The following is a 20,589-nucleotide window of genomic DNA, read 5'->3' as shown; positions in this document are numbered from 1 at the left end:
TAAATTATATTTTATTTGAAAGTAAAAATTTATAAAAAATGATAAGAAAATAAAATAAAAAACTTATTATAATATATATATATATATATATATATAAATATAATCAGAGCATATAGCAAATAATATAAATAATATAATTATAAATAAATTATATAATAATATATATTTTTGCAACTTACACATGTTTTAATTAAATTATTAGTTAATTTATCAATTTATATATAATATATAAGTATGTGTTTTAATTTATTGTATCAGTAATATTTTTTATATTACATTAATGTTATAGTGTAGTTAATTTTATGTTTATTTTTTAATTTAAAATAAAAAATTAATAAAATAAATAAAATTAAATATTTTATGATTATTTTTTAATTTAATAGTTATTATTATTGTCATTATATATATATATATATATTGCATTAATTTTAAATTTATTTATTTTTAAAACATAATAATTTTCTTTTAATTGATTCAACAAATTGTGTGAATGTTATTTTTTGTGATCAATTTTATGTGTTCACTATAACTTTATTTATTAAATATAAGATGTCTTTAAACAAATAAAATATATATATAAAATAAAACTAAAATCTTTAATATTTAAATAATTTTTAAAAATAAATCAAGAAAAATATAAATTTTAGTAATATAAAATATTTATAATTGATGCTTAAATAATATTTTAAAAATTATTTATAAAATTATATAAATATTATTATAATTATTTAATAATTATTAATAACATAGATGAAAATTAAAAAAATATGTAAATTAATTTGATAATAAAATATTTATATTTTTATTAATATTAAAATATTTTTTTAACAGGCTTCAGGTCAGGTCAGACCACTTAAATAGGTCAGGCCAGGCTGAAAATAAAGCCTTTAACAAGTAACAGGCCAAGTTCAAACCTAATAATTATGTTACAGGCCGGCTTGTTTAGAGTAAAGCTTGACCTGTTTCCATCCCTAAGCACGGTGTGGTTCGAGGATGAATCAAGCGGAAGCTGGTAGACATGTGACATCCAGAGACTAGGCGAGGGCAGGGTATGATCGCTGGTACAATGTGGCACGGATAAGGAGCGACTACTTGGCAGGCTTCCAGCGGTAAGGAGCACATGAATGAATCGAATTTACATTGGAATGTGAGGGATCCAAAGACTATGTATACAGTTAATGATAGCTTAAAGGAATTGATTAGGACTACTTACATTAACAAAATGCATTTACTTTTCGGTAGCTTATTACTTAAAAATTCTAAAGTTAAATATGCTTAACTTGGAACAATTATGGGATGTGTGACTTTTTGGAATTTTTCGAGAAATGTGTGAGTGAAGACGGTTTGTGGGGACAATTATCAGTCTCGAATAAGTTGCTGAGTTTTAGTAAATGTTTATATATCTTGACGTTTGCAAAGTTGACGGACTTTAATAAATGTTTATATATCTGTTTCTCTTTATCTCAACGTCTGCAACATAAGTAAATACATTAACAAAGTAAGGATTTTTAGCAGCATTGAATGACAAATTGACCGAAGAAAATAAACTAACTATGTTGAATGTTCTATTGTTTTATTATTAAATACATTCTAACGGTCCTTCAATGTTTTGTCTTTTTTTTCTTATTCCAATCAAGTGTTGGATTTAAACTTAAACTTTTAATAGGTACAGAATTTTGCACATGCTTTGATTTTTCATTAGCCTATCTATTAAGTTGTGTCATCTTTACAAGACATTTAACACTTTTAAACAAATAATAATCTCTTTTTTTTTTCCTCATCATAATAATTACACGCCAACTTATATTTTCTTCCCTTCTTTCTTATTTTGTAACACATTTACATAAGCTCAGAAGAGAGAATCATATTCAACTTTTGCTTCAAAGATATAGCTAAATTGTTGTAAATCCATCCATAATTATAATAAAATTAATATTAAATAAGAATTTGCTGTACATCTCTTTTTACTATACTTTTTTTATTTCCTGCAATATTACAATCTATATTAATATTATAAAATATTAAAAAATTTAAAAGCTAAAACAATTCATAACAAAACATAATTATAATATTTTAATATTTGTGCAACATATATCTGTATCAATATAATTGTTATACTAAATAGGTCTGCTTAAGTTATAAATAATATATCTTAAATAGACTAACAAAATTAAGATATTATATAATAAACTATATTAACTCTTAAAGAGACAATTTTATTAGCTTACTCAGAATGAAGTTATTTATGTTATAGAATAACTTAAACAAATCTCAATTTGTTTCTTCAAATTCTGTTAGGCCTTGGGTTCCACAGGCCTAAAGGCTGTTTTACTGTCTACTGAAGGTTCCAGCTTCCAATGAATCAAACTATACTGGAAGCTCATGCTGTTGGGGTCACATGGTGTGCCCTTCATTAAGTACATAATCATCGCACTAAGATGATGGGTGGACTCATTATTTTGTATCTTTTCTCTATTTTAGGTCGATATTCTTAATATGTACATGGCCTATCCAAATTTTCACATTTTGGCCAGTCTCGTGGCCTGTCTATTTTATTAAACCATTTGAGACGCAACAACTTAAATGTTTTCGTAATTAGTCATAGCCTCCCTTGGATAAGACCGCTGAATCGCATTAGAATTAGAATTTGTGATTCAATGCTTTATGTGTTTTGGTGTCTAGTCGAATTGCTAACAATAAACGAAGACACTAACTATAGTGCTAATTACCACTTCCATGTCTGGGCACATGAATTGGTGACATGGAAGTGGTATAAATACATATAAAGTACATTATATTGATTTGTCCATTTAATTTACCGTTCAAGTGCTGTTTCTGACTCTTCCATGCAATTATTGAGCCAAAGAATTGAAGTTACAACAGTATTATTGTTCCCCACCCAATTGGAAAAAAAAAAAAGTTTTAAAAGTAAAGATTATAATTCATTAAAAAAATTATGAAAAGAGAATTCCTCAAAATATTTATCATGAAGGAGTGAAAAGTGATATAATAATTTATATAAAGTATCACTATTTCTTCCTTCATTGGTAATTGATAAATATTTTGTCAGGATTTCTCTTTTCGTAATTTTTCTAAATGATCAATTTTCTTAGTTTAGTGGCATTCTGGGGGTAAGACTTTGAATCTGGGTCTGTCATTGCAGTAAGAGTAAAACATGAGTTTCCTTCTTGCCCAATCCATAGCTGCTATCTGCTGCTGTGATAGCTTTGTAAACTCGGGTCCATTAACGGGGTCTAGGCCTGAAGGATTGGCCTTGGAACATGAAGAACCTGTTGCTGTGGGATCAGATATGCAGCCACTCAATTGCATTTGTGCAAATGAAACAACAAATGGTGCATACTTATAGTTAACTGGGTATTTGCCTCCATGAGTAGCCCATTCTGAACCATCCCATATTGTAGCATACACTGACATTGGCTTTGATGGATAAATAGAAGGATATGTGTTGCTGTGTATGAATTCCCTCACTGGAATGTTGTCCACTAAGAACCTACAAAAGTTAAAAATAGTTCTTGACAGTTGAATAATTTATCGTTATTCAGATAAAATTCAAGTGCAATTCCTTAGATATTTTTAATATTGTTCTTTAATTGAAAAGTAAAAATAGTTTCTTCACAATTGGTTTATCTAATATAATCAATATTAATTAAACAGAATCATTCCATTTTTCTATCTTTTAATTTCAAAGACTAAAATATAATTAGTGTCTTACACTGTGTGATAACTGTTCCATAAAATGCTGTAATAATGGTACTGCTGTGTTGGGTCGAACCAGAAATAGAATTTCTCTTCTCTTCCTGTGCTGACACTTCCATTGGCATAAATGTTTGTTTGAATAACCCAGTCATTTCTCTTGTCATGACCAAGCAATTCAATGTCTATCTCATCATGGTTGTGAGGGAATTTATCTGCATTCGACAACTGATGTTTTCTATAGTTAGTTTCCTAAGGAGTCATAACCTCAGAGGTAGCTGAATGCAAATCATTTTTATATGCAAAAGCAGCAATAATTAATAGCATATTCATTACAGAATATTGAAGATAATCAATGTGAAAGTGCTTGTGTGCTACCATATATTATATACCATGCTTAGTGCTTCTTTAGGAACAAATTATTTTTATCAAGTAATCGCTTATTTGCAAAAGCTTTCTCCAAAAATTAGTAAAAATAAGTGATTATTTATCCAAAATAAACTGAATCAAGAATGCACTTAATAAAAGCAGCTAGCTTACATAAAAGGCAACTACAACTCCAGATGACAAACCAGATGGTAATTTGATTGCAGCACTGAAGAATCCATAGTAGTATCTGCTTTGTGAGGCCAAACCAGAGCCTATAAAAATATAGCAAATGTTTTGAAATGTTAAAAGAAATTGCAAGAATTGAATAACATTATTAATTGGAGAGCTTCTTCATATTCACCTGAGATTTTGTCAAGAGCCAGAGTGGCCATGGACCCATTACTGAGAAACTGGATATTTGAGGCCCCAAAAGTCTTAGTAAAAGCACCATCAACTGGGACACGAGGAAAAGAATCAGTCAAGTGTGTGACAGTTGGAGTTGTATAAGGCCTACTGTGTGGAGAAACCACAGTGGCTAAGCAAAGGATTAGTAGATATAAGAGGTGTAGCTTTTGTTGCCAAAGTGCCATATTTTGTGAACATATGAGGAGAAAAATATGTAACATTGGGTTATATATTGGGGGTGGTTTAATGGGGTTCATAATGTTTGCTTAGTTGTGTTCTAGCTGGCTTGTGGCTAATTGGTTTTCTGTATGTCTTGGTAGTATCTTTTTTGGCCATGTTTTTTATCATAAAGGCAATGATCCAATGAGTCATGTGGGGGTGTGATTTGCTTTGGTTTGGCAGAGTTTGTGTTGTGGGGCTGGCCTAATGTTAGAGGCATGGAATGGAATGAACTTTTAGTTAATGTTTGATGGGCAATCTCAATCTCCCCTGCTTGGCTGTAAGATCCATTACTTGTCTTATTCCTTCTAATTGTAGCTGTGATCCAATTGGGACCAACTAATTCTGCTAAAACCGCGTAAGCTTTGATCTTTATTTGCTTTTCAAAATTTGTATAATGAAGGATGGAGACCAAATATCATATCACCACATAATTTTTCTCTTAAAACACTTTATTCTTAATGGCACCAATTTTGTTTTTGTATTTAATACTTGATGGTTATATATGGTTGGTTAAACGTATTTTGGACAAACTAATGATTATTTTCTTTCAATTTCTTTAAAGAAATTTTTAAAATTAAATAATTATCTTTTACATTTAAGATACTCTAAACATGCTATTAATATTAGAGATTCTAATTTAGAGGCTTTATATGTCAATGCTATTAGGAAAAAACAAAACAAAACGTGGTTTATTGAGGATAAAGTGTACTATCCTATATATTATGTGACGAAATTTGGATGGTTGAGTTGAATTGGCAATATGAACTTTCTTTCAGTTCACAGAACTAGCAAGCTTTTAAATGCTTGCACTATTTCAACATAAATTGCATAGCTGAAAACGGTTAGTTGGTAGGTAAATCACAGTTAAATAGATTAATGAAGAGAAATCAATGAAGGATCTATATAAGCTTTGATTAACTATATACTAAGCTAATTAAAGATACATGCTAGACCGAAAAAATTGTCAGAGTATCTTTATGTGTGAAAGTGACCACATCTGACAGGGGTGACTTAGCTGGCATGCAAAGGAATCTGATACGACTCAAAAACAACACAGGACATATGAAGATGCATGTTGCTTTTGTAATTTTCTTTTGGTACTTGCAAAAAAAGGTTGCATGCATCGCATTGAAAAAAAAAATGGACATGCAAGTGGGGTTCACAAGAAGATTTTTGGCACGGAATTACATTTCCCTGCAGCACTCAATTGCTGACTGAAACTTAAATAGGTGAAAGAAACAAGGTTGAGATAGTGATAGCATGGACAAAAATGCAAGTAGGGCCAGCTTGTGGGTATCCATGCAAAGGGGTAGCACCCATTCATGTCCCCATCACCTGGTGTTCCTCTATTGGAATTTAGTGTTGCTGAGCGTGAGATCAAGTTGAGGTTTATCCAGTTAGAACTTGCTCTAGATTTTATTGAAATTCTTATCATATCTTCAGTATTTTTTTAATAGGTTCATACTGTTTAGTGAATAAGATTTATCTTAATAAAATTTATTAAATTTATAATTTTATAAAATTATAAAATTTATATATAATTCGACGACTAACAAGTCTTGTTTCATCAGTTACCTGAATCACACGATATTATTAAAATCTGTCAAATATTAAATTTTTAAAAATTAAATTAATTAAAAGATCTGTTTTAATTTATTTATGCATTATTAATTATAAAAAAAATGTATAATTAATAAAGATCAAGTTGACCAAGCTAAAAACCTGCATGATTAAATGTTATAGTAGTTTTTCTTTGTTACTTTCGGCCGATATCAAGAAACTATTTACCAATTATGATATATAAAATTTGAAGTGCAAACTGTGACACAACTACCTAAGCAGTATTTGACGTCGTGATTTTGTCAAGTCAATATTCTAAATTTATTGTCGTTATTTTATATTTCAAATACAACGTTTGATGTATTGTCTTCTATTAATTTTCATAATAAATTTTTAAATTTTTTTTATTAATCTTATAATTCTATCAAATTTTAAAACTTTCAAAGCTCATTGATCTCCATGACTCTCTTAATTTTTGAAAATATTCGTTATACTTCTTTGAAATGGGAATGAGAATCTTATGCAATATATTTAAAATTTTCATAAATTGAAATTAAATAAATATATAATGAAAATATTTATGCACATTGAACTAAAATCATGGCTGTAATGGTATTTATAATTTGTGCAACAGTCGATAACATTGATAACACAAGACATAGCATTATCAACTAAGATGCACCAAAAAAGTAATCAATTGAAGAAGATTAAAGTGTAATTAGACATTTTCTTAATCTAACTCCAAATCCATCACTTTCTCCATATAATACAACCCCATCCGTTGAGGTATCCCACCATGACGTGCACAATTCATATGATGAGGTAGGTTCTCAAAGTTTTGAATACTTTGTTAGATAAATTGAAAAGTCATAATTACTAAATCCACTCATAGGGAGCTCATACACAAGCAAGCCTATTTGAAACACATTATCTAATGTGATCATACATTTTTCATACAAAAAATGAAATGTGTGTGACTTCGGCCTCCAACATTTCACAAGTATATTAATGAGCGTCCTATCATTATCGAATAGATAATCTACACATCATGCCAAGAACCATTATGCCTAAAAAATGGTTCCATCATGAAATATAGAACAACTATCATATTATAGCACTTACTTTTTAAAATTTAAATATCTTATACAATAAAAAAATATTATATATCATACAGTGTTCACTCCTACAAATTAAGTATAAAATAAAATAAAATTACACCAAAATATTGGTAAAACATTTCTTCATATACAATATGAAATTTAAATAAATACATTACAACAAAATTAAATTTAAATTAACTACATCCCAAAATAAATTTAACAAAAAATAAATTTTAATTTATTAAATTTTGTAAATTATAACAAAATACTCACAAAGCTATAAAATTAAAATTATATCAAAAGCAAATCATACATCAAACAACATACTAGGATGTTTTATCTTAATGTATCAAGTCTCATTATAATAAATAAATAAATTATTATAATACCAAACTAAATTCAAACTCTCAAAATATGTTTCACACTCACTAAATTTATTGAAATTCACTAAGTTATAATCTAAATATTTGATTACTTAAAACTATAATTATTTAATTTATTAAAATAAATAGTAAATTACATAAAAATAATGTTAAAATTTAATACACTAACAATTGGATAACCAATTGATTAAATATAAAATAGACACGATATATTAGATATACGATATACATTATACATTACATTATAATAAAAATTAAATAAATAATATATAATTAATTAATTATAAAATTATAATAATTAATGTTTAAAAAATTCCTAAACATACAATTAGAAAATTAATGATATATTATAAATAAATAAATTCAAATGAAATAGTTTTAAAAAATAAATTACCTGTACTGAGAGTTTACTTGTAATATGATTTACAAAATTAAGTTGGTATATTATTATCTATCTCTATAGCAACTATCTTAAAAGGAAAAAACTGAAAAGAAAGACAGAATATTGGAATAATTTTTCTTTGTATATTGATGAAAGAAAAACATGTCATATATATATATAGCTTCAACAAGTGGATAAGAATGAATAAAGGAATAAAAAAAATAGTACAATGAAATAACCACTATACAACTCATCATATTCCAGAAGAATGCTAGCTATTTCTGAATAGCAAAAAGGTGAGGTGGCAGAGTGTGTGTTGTGTAACACCTTAAATTTAATTTCATTAAATATCAAAATTTTCAAATTTGATAAATTCCTAAGTCTTATAGCAGTTTCATCCATCCTTCACTGAGTCTAGTACTAATTGTTTTGGTCACCTGAAAAATAAATGTAAGGGTAAGTACTCTACACTATCCAACACACACACAATTAACTTAGAGTCTCACCTCACACATACTTCACATTGTTCATAATACATTTTACACAAGTATAATTTCAAACAACAAAGTTCAACAATTCATTTCAATTCACGACCGATGCATTCATGGCACCAAAACATTTGACACGCAGCTACGCTTACTGTGGCACTGTGATCACAGATTCATACCATGGATGGTCGCCAGTTACCCTTACCTCATAGACACCGTGTAGGCAGTCACGAGTTGCTCGGCAAAGGTAGTGGTCAGAGATCTAGTCAAGAGAAGAGTGTGTGGCTTGTGGTGCCCACGCTCACTGTTGGTGTCACCACCACTCTCTCTTCCCCAAGGTATTTCTACCGTCCTCATCTTCCACACCTCCAGTATATCGCTAAACCATTCATAGCATCATTACAACGACATTCAACATGCCCAACTCACACATATTTCCATTACATACAACATTTATTCACAGTACACAGCACAATGCCTATAGTCATTCACATTACACGGTACATAGGCCCACATTCATTTACGACACTCGACACGTATGCCCTTATTACATCACACATCATTTTCAACAAAATTTACATTTACATTCAACATGCCATCTACATTCATTTCTAACCATTTACGTTATTCAATCATTGACATGCACACACACACATTTACTCACATTCTCAATCAGGGGTATGTCAACCCCACAATTAAACCACATTGTATTCAAACACACAATAATTTCTATCAACACATATCTCCTACCCTCCACCTCAGCCACATTATAATATTTAGCAATATAAACAGTAAATCATACACGATGAGATAGGGTAGAGTCTCTCCCTCGGATTGTAGACTCACACACGGATCGACAAGGAAAAGGGCTTCCCACACAAATTTCGTCCCTAAAACACATGAAAAACTCTATGAGAACTCAAAGAAGACTCAGTAAACAGAGAAAAGGCACAAAAACTGAAACTCTAACCATTAAAACTCACCTCCAAGCATTCCCAACACGAATCCAACCTTCAATCTAACTCACGAATGGCTTTGGAGGCAATTTAATTAGTGGAATAGGGTTTGAGATTGAGAGGATCGAAGAAATTGCGAAGGTAGATATGAGAAATGAGGTTCCCCAACCTTAAACCCTTTTAAATCCCTTCCTAGTCACGACACTCTTGCTACAATAAGACATTCTCGCTGTAGCGAGAGAATTGCATTCTAGTCTCTGCAAAATCTCATTACAGTGAGACTGTACCCATAAATGCACCCCAAACTGTCACTTTGTCGCTACAGCGAGGGACCTTTTGCTACAGCGAGAAGGAAAAAGTTTCACGCCTTCCTCCTAGGGCCCTCTCGCTACAGCGAGAATCCTTTTGCTACAGCGAGAATGCCTCAATATTACACCCTTAATCTGTTTTTCAGTCCAATCATATACAAATACATTTATATGCATCCATATGCATTTATACACACCAGCATTTAATATTCATCACACACTCAAGTGCAAATTCCAATATCCATTCACATCATACACATATAAATATATAATAAATACACAACACATGAAAGTCCACGTAAACACTTATATTAATAATCAAACTATATTACAAAATTCGAGGTGTTACATGTTGCGCAGAGTGTATGTTATGGCCCATTTCTATTGTTGCATAATGTTTTGTTTATTTTGGACTAAACTGAGTTTTTTATCTGTTAGCCCCCCACAAGTTAGAGGTAGGAAGATATTGATTAACTCTAACTTGGATAAGTTTAAATAAAATAGCCTTGAAGGGAAAGCTTTCATGAAGATGTTAGCTAGCTGGTTTGAAGAAGATACAGGAATGAATCGCAACCTAGTTTGTAATTTCTCACGAACGAGGTGACAATCAGTGTCTAGATGTTTTGTCCACTCATGGAAAACATGATTTGTAGTGATATGTAGTGCGCTTTGATTGTCATGGTACAGGACAACTTGTTTGAAACAAGAGATTTTCATATCTCTAAGCAGAAAATTCAGCCATTGTAACTCACAAGTGGTTGAAGCAAGAACTTAGTATTCAACTTCAATTGATGAGCGAGATATAGTATTTTGCTTCTTTGTTCTCCAAGAAATTTCCAAGAAAGAAACAATACCTTGTAACATAAATTGCCCAATTCACGTCACTAAAACCAAGAATTTGGATTGAAGAATCATGCCTGAACATCAAACCTTTCCCTGAACTACTCTTGAGATAACAAAGGACCCTCATGGCTGCTTGAAAATGCATCTGAGTAGGATTTCCCATGAATTGACTTAGTTGTTGTGTGGCGAAAGTGATATCAGGATGTGTGCTTGTAAGATATAATAGATGGCTAACAAGTCTTTGGTAGGAAAGCGGATCAGCAAGAGGTTCAGCAGAATCTTGATGCAAACGAAGTGCATTGTTCATGGGTGTGGAACATGGTTTGGACCTTATCATACTAGTATCCTTAAGGAGATCTAAACAATATTTGCGTTGACATAGGGATATTCCTGCATTTGAATGAACAACTTCTATACCTAGAAAATATTTTAAAAGACTAAGATCTTTTATACGAAAATGTGAATGTAATATCTGCTTAATGCGAGCAATCTCATGCACATAATTCCTAGTTAAAACAATGTCATCCATATATCTGATTAAAGAGGTAAAATCATGCGCTTTAGATTTAATGAAATGGCTGTGATCAGCATGAGCTTGTTTATATCCATAAAATAAGAGTAAGAGAGACAACTTTTCCTGCTCGCTTGTTTTATACCATAAAGAGATTTCTTTAATTTACAATATTATGAATTGTGGTGACCTATGACACCATGAGGAACAAGTCATTTATTGACATCAAGTTGTTAATTATGCCATCTATTGACAGAAGCCAAAACAAGAACAAGTCGTATGATTGCCATCTTTACGATTGGAGAGAAAGTTTCAAAATAATCGATACCTTCGATGTGTGAATCCCTTTGTTATAAGTCAGGGTTTGTAGCATTCCACAATTCCATCTAGTCACCATTTGATATTATACACCCACTTGCATCTAATGGGTTTGACATTTGGAAGAGTTTCAACAATATCCAAGGTCTTATTCAGCACTAGGGCCTCTATTTCACTTTTCATAGCCTCCTTCCAAGAAGATTGCTTGATAACTTCCTGGTAACTAGTGGGTTCATGCTTAGAATACAATGACATGAGGTAGTGATGGTAAGGAGACATAGAGGTGTAGCTAAGAACATATTCTAATGGATGTAAACACTTTGTGGATGATTGGGTTGGTGTAAAATTGCAAAAGTAATTAGCAAGGTGAGGTGGAGTGTTATGTTGTCGAGTTGAATGAAAAAGAAGGGGTGTTGTTTGGTCTAGTTTGTTGTGTCGTGGTAGGATTACGTCTAGTGAGGAGGTCTGTGATGGAAGGAGGAAAGGTGAGTTAGGTTCAGTCATGAGAGGAAATTTGATACTGAAACACTTTCTGTAGAGGAATGTGGACCTATATTGGTTTGAGGTATATTTGGGTTGGTGTATGTTTGATTGGGGTCTTGGTTGATAATGGTTGAAGGGGAGTTAGTGTTTGGTGAGGACCAAGTTAGGCTAGGACAAGACAAGGTTGGATTAAGCTCTTGGTTGGGAGCAAAAGGAAATTTTTTTAGTGAAAGAGCACATTTCTGGAAATAAAAATCTATTTTATATCTAAATCTAGAATAATATAACCTTTCATGCCATTTTGAAAAATTAAGAACGTACCATGTCTTGAACATAGGTCAAGTTTTTTATGCTATGTGTGTGGATGCATAACATAAACAACAAAAAATTTTAATCATGGAAAAATTGGTGGTTGTTTGTGCAACAACTTATAAGGAGTGTTATTTTGAATGACGAGAGAAGGACGCGATTAGTGAGATAGACAACATGTTTGATGGCATAGGGCCAAAAATGAGTTGACACATGTGATTGAAAAATGAGTGCTTTTGCAACATTGAGAATGTGTTGCTGTTTTCTTTCAACTCTTGCATTTTGTTGTGGAGTGGCAAGAAAACTTGTTTGGTGCAAAATTCTTTTTGATGGAAAAAAATCTTTTAAGGAAAATTCTGGACCATTGTGATGAATCCACATTTTGTTAGATTTTTACTTGTCATTTTGATGTTTCTTAATAGAAAAAGTAAACTTAGGAAGTGTAAATAACATAAAAACATCATTTTGGTCAAATATCATATGTTTCTTAATTTTTGGTTAATTTACATTGATTTACATAGATATAGTTTGCAATTTTGATTTGAATAATTGTGCCGGAATTTCTAAATTTTTTCTATGGATTTTTAGTATTTGAGAAAGTTTGAGATGAAAGTGATTACTTTGAATCCCATAATGAATACGACAGCACGCTAAATCTAGAAGGGCTGGCTAAAGTGATCACTATGAACCCATAGTAACAACTACAGAGACCCAGTTTAAAGAAGTGATATGCGTGCTTATTATGGAACCATAGTGGACACTCAGGAGTAGCCAAAGTAATCACTCTGATACCAAAGTGAACACTCCAGAGAGGCCAAAAGCACAAGACTTGCGCGTGCTTACTATGGAACCATATTAGACACTCTGGAGCAACCAAAGTAATCACTCTGCTACCAAAGTGAACACTCCAGAGAGGCCAAAATCACAAGACTTGCGCATGTCTACTATGGGGGCGAGAGTAACTACTATGGAGTACTGTGCGTTATCACTATGAAACCACAGTAGTTACTATAGGCGAAAATTTCTGCACTATAAATAGAATTTGATAAATTAGGGTACTGAGTTTTTTTTCACAAATTTAGATTCTTTTGCCACTTTGGGAGCATTTTGTAGAGCTTAGGATCCTTGGGTGATAGCCAAGGCCAATCTTAGGGTTTGATTTACAATTTCTCTTCAATTTCCTTTAGTTCTTGCATTGACGATATTGAATTTCCTTTGTTTTCATCTTGAATCTGTAAGACCCATTCTTATGGAGGGCTAAACTTTCTTGTAATCCTTAGTGAGTTCATGGATTCTTGAATTCCTGGTTATGAATGTCAATATAATTCCCTTTCCTTCATGAATTTACATTTCTCAACTCTTTGAATTGAATTAATGATTGAATGAGGGGTACATTGCTTAATTAACCCTAATTCATTTTAATGAAATTCTTAACTTGGTTTGCTTAATCCTAAGTTAATTTCTAAGGTTGCGTAATCTTGAAGAAAATAGTTGGAGCCCATGTAATTTGCTTAAATTCGTATGGGGGTTTTAAGGTTAATTCTCACTTGTTGAGTTACCCTAATTCAGAGAAAGAGGAAAAGTATTGAATCTTGAGAGGAATAGGGATAAGATTACATGAACGAACTAAGGATTGCACATTTCATTGATTGAACTCATTAATTTCATCATTTGTTTTTTGCATTAAAATTGGAATCACACAAAACCCACCTTTTAATTGCTTCCATAGTAAATGTTATACAACATGTTCAATGTATGTTACTAACCAAGGTTATTGGAGACAACTTAGGCTTGCATCTTAGACTACATAAAAATTCTACATATTTTGATGAAGATTGATGACAAATCTTTTTGCATACAAAAAATTGTTTCATCACATTGTCTGATCTAATACATTTAAACTTTGATTCAAATTGATTTTCAATGTGAGCAACAAAATTTTGAACATTCAATTGGACTTTCGCTTTTGATTTTAATAGAATAACCTAAGCATATCTACTATAATCATCAACAATAGTTAGAAAATATTTGTGACCATGAATAGAAACTTTAAAATAGGATCCCTATATGTCCATGTCAATTAAATGAAATATTTTAGAAGCTCTACTATTACTATAAGAATAAGACAATTTCCTTTGTTTAGCCAAATAACAAACATCACAAGTTTCATTGAATTTGTTTGAAATAAAAGGAAATTTTTTCATGTAAAACATTAAGACGTTTTCCAGACAAATGTCCTAATCTAAAATTCTAAATGTTGTTCATGGTGACAGGACTTGTTGTGGAGGAGTTGACAAAGGGTCGAGCAATGGGTAAAATTTAAAGTTCCTCGCTGATTACCAAGTGGTAGAGTCCTTGTTGTAGTTTAGCCAAATCAATCATCCTCAAGGAGTTCACATCCTGTATTATGCAAGAATCATTAGAAAAAGTATGTTTATAACAAAGATTAGAAATCAATTTGAAAATAGACAAAAGGTTGAAATAAAAGTCTAAAACATTTTGTATGACAAAAGCGAGAGAAAATTGTGTAGCTCTAGAAAAATTTGTTGTGATAGAGGCACTATTGGGTAAGTTTATTCTAACATATGCACTACATGACTTGACACTACAAGGGCAGACATTAGAGAATTGCCAAGAAAAGCTTAGGGATATCTTAGAAATTTGGGAAAGAATGAAAGAATGGGTAATGACAAATGACCCTCAGATTAGTCTTTTAAGTTCCAACTCTGAGTATATGTGATGGTATAGAGCTCACACAAGACGTTATATGAGGAAAGATGCAACTGACTCATCATTACTTGTAAGTGTAATCAAGTTACTTAAATGCTAATGCATTTCTTTTGTTTGGCATTATTTATTTGTATTGATATTGTGTTGAAGTTGTATTGTTTTTGTAGTGTGATGGTCTTGAGAAAGCCTACTACTTGATGAGTGATGGCCAGGATTCTTTCATCTTTGATGAGATGTAAGACTTATGTTAGTCTATCCTAGGTTTGAAGAATGATCTTGACCACATTATGGAGCCTATATCTTCATTTAAGCTTCCCTTATTGAGTGGTAAGACTGAGGATCTAGTTATAGATGTAAGTCAACCTAGGGACCATAAGGAAGGCAGGGGATTACAGCATAGACGCACGGAGGTGCAAGTGATATACTGGTATTTTCTTTCCATACCTGAGCATCCTGATTGAGTGTTCTATGTTCCATCACAGTTTCCTTCCATACATAGCATGTAAGGCCACCCACATATCTCCACTTATCTCAGGCCAACTAGCATTCGCCATAGACCGCTTCATCACTATTCATTAGCATGGAGTGTTATATCCCATGTCCACCACCATTCATAACCCTGCCTCTATGTGATGCATCTATTCTCACACCACCACTACTTGCACCATTTAGTCATGGAATAGATTTGAATGCTGACTTCGAGGTAGCGTTAGATATTCCACCTCTAGAGGTGTGTTGTAACCCACATCAGGGAGCGAGAGATCAGGCGAAGGAGTGCATATTGACCCTACATCAGCACCACTAGAAGACCAGGATAGAGTTTGATTTACTACTTTTACATATTTCTTATGTAATATTTGACACATATTCATATCTTTTGCACCTTTGCCAGATGTTATATTTTATTTACTACTTCTATGTGTATCTGTTATGATATATAACATTCAATTTTCATTTCATTTATGTTATACATATACATATACAAAGAACCGCATTGATATTTAACAAATTACAAAATATGACTTTAAAACATGGTAAGTACATTACTCATTAGGGGATATAGTAGAATATTGACATACATTGTCACCAATTTGATGACAATTACTATATCTTTGTCTACTTTGTAACTCAACCTAATCCATTTCATTCCTAACACAAGTTGATTTTGGTCTTCCCTTACCTCTAATTCTCGCCTCATTAAAAACTAACTTCCACTCATTGCTTGTAAGAATATTACTCTCATTTAGGGGGTACCACTGTGATGAGTATGCATTGACCAGATATTGCACAGAGTTAACAGGATCAACATATTGCAAAAAATCAATGATGCACAAGTTGTAATTATATGTGAGCATGGGAATTGATATATGTTGTTCGCAATCTAACACTAGCAAGTGCACTAGGATTGTAGAAAGTGATGAGTAAATTTAAGATCAGAATATCGTCTCCACAGGGAATTTAGGTTTCAAGTACCACTTCACAGAATTATAACCATTTGCGCCATACAAATTTGAAATGAGATTTGTAACATATAACAGCAGTAAACCAAAGCAATTAAAGCAAAGAACCTGCAGAAAAACAGAGTATGTAATGAAATGAGATAGTAATGAAGAATAGTTAGGAATTTACTTCACAAGAATATCAGTATTAATTCAATTATGCCTCTGAACATTCAAGAACTTGGTTAATTGACAATCAGTTTCGCATAGCAATAGCCAAAGGTTAATTCCTTAACTCATTGACCCTAACAAGCAACTAAACCACCCTAATCCCTTAGGTGAAGTTCAATTCTAAGTTGCATTAAGACTTAGAACCTTAAGATTGCAGAATTAGGTCTCCTTATCCCTAAGAAATCCCCAAATTTTGATTGCAAACTCAGATCGGAGAAGCAAATCCAACTTCCATTGGTAATTGTTCCTCTAAGATGAATCAAATGAATTTCCATTCATAGATTGCAAGAAAAACAGAATTCACAATTCAATTAATCCAAGAACTCAAAATTCAAAAGTAAGAGTCAAATTAATACATCAATTCGAGTTCCATAAACCCCTAACTACAAGAAAACTACTAAGACATGGGAGAAGAGAAAGAGAAAGAAGAAGGAGAAGAAGAAAAACTCCAAGAAGTCATGGCCAGAAGCTCCAATCCGATTCCTCTTTGTGGAAGCTTCAAGACTTGACCCCAATCTTCTCTCTCAATCTCTCTCAACGAGATCTAACAGAAAAATGAAAAAATAAAACTGAACTCCGAAAAATCTGCATGTTTCTGTTATTTATAGAATTTCCCAGATTTGTGCGTTATCACTTTTATGAGAAATAGTAGCCACGCAGAAGGTTTATGGTTGCTGTTGTTTGCAATCTAACACTAGCAAGTGCACTAGGATTGTAGCAAGTGATGAATAAATTTAAGATCAGAATATCGTCTCCACAGGGAATTTAGGTTTCAAGTACCACTTCACAGAATTATAACCATTTGAGCCATACGAATTTTGGAATGAGATTTGTAACATATAACAGCAGTAAACAAAAGCAATTAAAGTAAAGAACTTGCAGAAAAACAGAGTATGTAATGAAATGAGATAGGAATGAAGAATAGTTAGAAATTTACTTCACAAGAATATTAGTATTAATTCAATTATGTCTCTGAACATTCAAGAACTTGGTTAATTGACAATCAGTTTCGCATAGTAATAGCCAAAGGTTAATTCCTTAACTCATTAACCCTAACAATCCACTAAACCTCCCTAATCCCTTAGGTGAGATTCAATTTCAAGTTGCATTAAGAATTAGAACTATAAGATTGCAGAATTAGGTCTCCTTATCCCTAAGAATCCCTAAACTCTGGTTGCCAATTCAGATCGGAGCAAACAATCCAATTCCCATTGGTAAAGATTCCTCTTGATTAATCAAATGAATTTCCATTCAAAGATTGCATGAAAAGTAGAATTAACAACTCAATTAATCCAAGAACTTAAAGTTCAGAAGATAAAGTCGAATCAACACATCAATTCGAGTTCCATAAACCCCTAACTATGGGAAATTAAGCACACATTGCAACAAAAACAGAGAAAGAAGAAGAAGAAGATGAAGAAGAATGCAGAGCAGCCATGGGCACGAGCTCCAATCTGATCCCTCTTCTTGGAGCTTCAAGCTTCGACCCCAATCTTCTCTCCACTCTCTCTCAACGAGAATCTAACTAACAAAACAGAAAATGAGCAAAAGACCCCAGTTTTCGTGCTTCAATCATGTATATATAGAAACCCCAGTTCTGTGCGTTGTCACTTTTCTTCACAAGAGTAACCACGCAGAAGCTTTATGTAGTGCGCGTGTTCACTTCCAAGAGCAAAAGTAACCACGCGCAACTTGCAGAGTTGACGGCTCCTCTGGAACATTCACTTTTATTCATAATAGTGGCAACGCAGGAGGTCAAGGGCTGCGCGTGATCACTTTCGTGAGTAATAGTAACCACGCGCAAGCTGTCCTGATACAAGTGTCTCTGGAACGCTCACTTTCGTTGGCGAAAGTGACAACGCACAGCTCATCAGGAATGAAGTCTCTCTGGAACGTTCACTTTCGTTGGCGAAAGTGATAACGCACACTGGCAACGCTCACTCTTGTAAATAAAAGTGATTACGCACAGACTCTTCTTCTCCTTTAGGCTCTGGAATGATCACTTTCACTAACAATAGTGATCATGCCCAGGCTGCAACCCATAATTCTTGTATTTTGGAGTCCAACCATTCTTTCTCTTCCTTTCCATTGATAATCCATTTCCATGACTTTTGCTCAGATTATTCCTTCAAAAACAAGATAAATTCCTTAAGAACTAAGCATAAATTCTACAAATGCAAAAATAACTACAAATTGAAATAAAACTTTCATTCTCTTTTTCTGAGTTTTTCTGCTTTCTTCATATATTTTCCTTATTAAATGAGCTAGAATTATGCTAAAATATCAGTAAAAATATGGATTCATCAGTTGCGTGTTAACACTTTTATGAGAAAAAGTGTCCACGCGCAACTTTCCTGATATTGAAAGCTCTGGAACTATCACTCTTGCTGATAAAAGTGACTACACAGAGCTCAAGTGGTTGCGCGTGATCACTCTTATGAATAAAAGTGATTACGCGCAACTCGCCAGGTTGAAGGCTCTCTGGAACGTTCACTTTCGCTGATAATAGTGGTTACGCAGAGCTTTTCCTGATATTTGCCTCTCTGGAACGCTCACTTTTATTGATAAAAGTGATAACGCCCAGGCTTTCTTCTTCTTTGAACTATGGAGTGATCACTTTTACTAACAATAGTGATCACGCCCAGTCTGCACTTTCTTGGTCTTGTGTTTTTGGAGTCCAAACTTGCTTCTTTCTTCTTCCTTGTCTTCAAGCCTCCATTTCCATGATCCTTGCTCAATTTATTCCTTCAAAAAAAAAAAATTAAAAACTTAATTTCTAAGCAAAATTTCTACAATTGCTAAAATAACTATATATGTAAACAAACTTCAATTCCTTCTTTTTTTTTCTGAGTTTTTCTACTTTCTTGATATATTTTTCTTATTAATTGTGTTAGAATTATGCTAAAATATCAGTAAAAATATGGATTCATCACTACCCTAAACTTGAATTTTTGCTTGTCCTCAAGCAAATCAAATTAAACCAAGGGTAAGTTCCTCCATTTTCAAATTCAATTAGCAAACTGCTTTTCTCAGATTTTCCAATTTCCAATTCTGTGTTTTCTGAAAAATTTTCAATCAAGTTGTTCATCCAAATACTCATCATGATATTCCTACTGCATAATCATCATTGAGTAAGAATTGCTATCTAAGTTTATATATTTCATCAAAATTCATGTGAGTACAATTAATTAACATGATCACAGCTCACTTGGAAGTGTTTCTCTCATCACTCAACAATGTTTAGGTGCTGTTTTCACTCTAAATCATCAATTTCACTGCACTCTACCATATGCTTGTCCATATTCTCAATCTCCTCTGCCTAATACATGTAATCACACATCTAGAGGACTTTTTCAGGTTATAACAAGGCTAAGGTTAAGGTAGGTATTAAAGAAAATTAAAACAATACATGCAATTTCAAAAGATCAGAGGCATTTTGAGTGATTTGTTTTAAAACTAGCCTGAATCTGCATTATTCCTCCTTAATTCTCTCACTTATGCAGCAAACAAATTTTTTCTTGCAGCAGAATTTTCATCTCTTTTCTTCTTTTCTTGCTTTCAATCGCTATCTTCTTTTTGTTGATATTCTTTTTCTTTTTCTGCAGCACTTTGCTGCACTTCTTTTCTTTTGAACTCACATTTTTGTTCTTTTCACAGCTTTGCTTCATAAATTTTTCATTTTGCTGCAGCACTTTTGTTCTTTCTTTCTGGCTTGTTGAACTCAAACTTAGATAGCATGCTATTTCCCACCTCAAACTTAGAACATTGCTTATCCTCAAGCAATTAAAATCTGGATGCCACCCCAAACTTAGTTTTAAAACTCATTCTTGATTAAACT

General features: G+C 32.3%; 1 protein-coding gene across 3 annotated transcripts; it reads right to left on the bottom strand.

The window, feature by feature from the left end:
• Positions 1 to 1,778: 1,778 nt before the first annotated feature.
• On the bottom strand, positions 1,779 to 4,868 carry LOC113858938 (probable xyloglucan endotransglucosylase/hydrolase protein 33). 3 transcript variants are annotated; one of them, XM_027491745.1, is made up of 5 exons: positions 4,445 to 4,868; positions 4,255 to 4,355; positions 3,734 to 3,942; positions 3,384 to 3,511; positions 2,807 to 3,296 (listed from the first exon to the last, which is right to left on the bottom strand). In XM_027491745.1, exons 1-5 carry the CDS (start codon positions 4,743 to 4,745, stop codon positions 3,115 to 3,117), a joined length of 921 nt encoding a protein of 306 aa, XP_027347546.1. In that variant the 5' UTR covers positions 4,746 to 4,868; the 3' UTR covers positions 2,807 to 3,114. The 3 variants fall into 3 exon arrangements, with proteins under 3 accessions (XP_027347545.1, XP_027347547.1, XP_027347546.1); XM_027491744.1 differs by having other exon boundaries at positions 1,779 to 3,511; positions 4,445 to 4,682; XM_027491746.1 differs by having other exon boundaries at positions 2,779 to 3,511; positions 4,287 to 4,355; positions 4,445 to 4,688.
• Positions 4,869 to 20,589: the final 15,721 nt, after the last annotated feature.

This window comes from Abrus precatorius, unplaced genomic scaffold (assembly GCF_003935025.1).
Source record: "Abrus precatorius isolate BTA unplaced genomic scaffold, Abrus_2018 Scaffold2, whole genome shotgun sequence".
NCBI classification, from domain to species: Eukaryota; Viridiplantae; Streptophyta; class Magnoliopsida; order Fabales; family Fabaceae; genus Abrus; species Abrus precatorius.
This window is presented reverse-complemented; position numbering and strand designations above follow the sequence as displayed.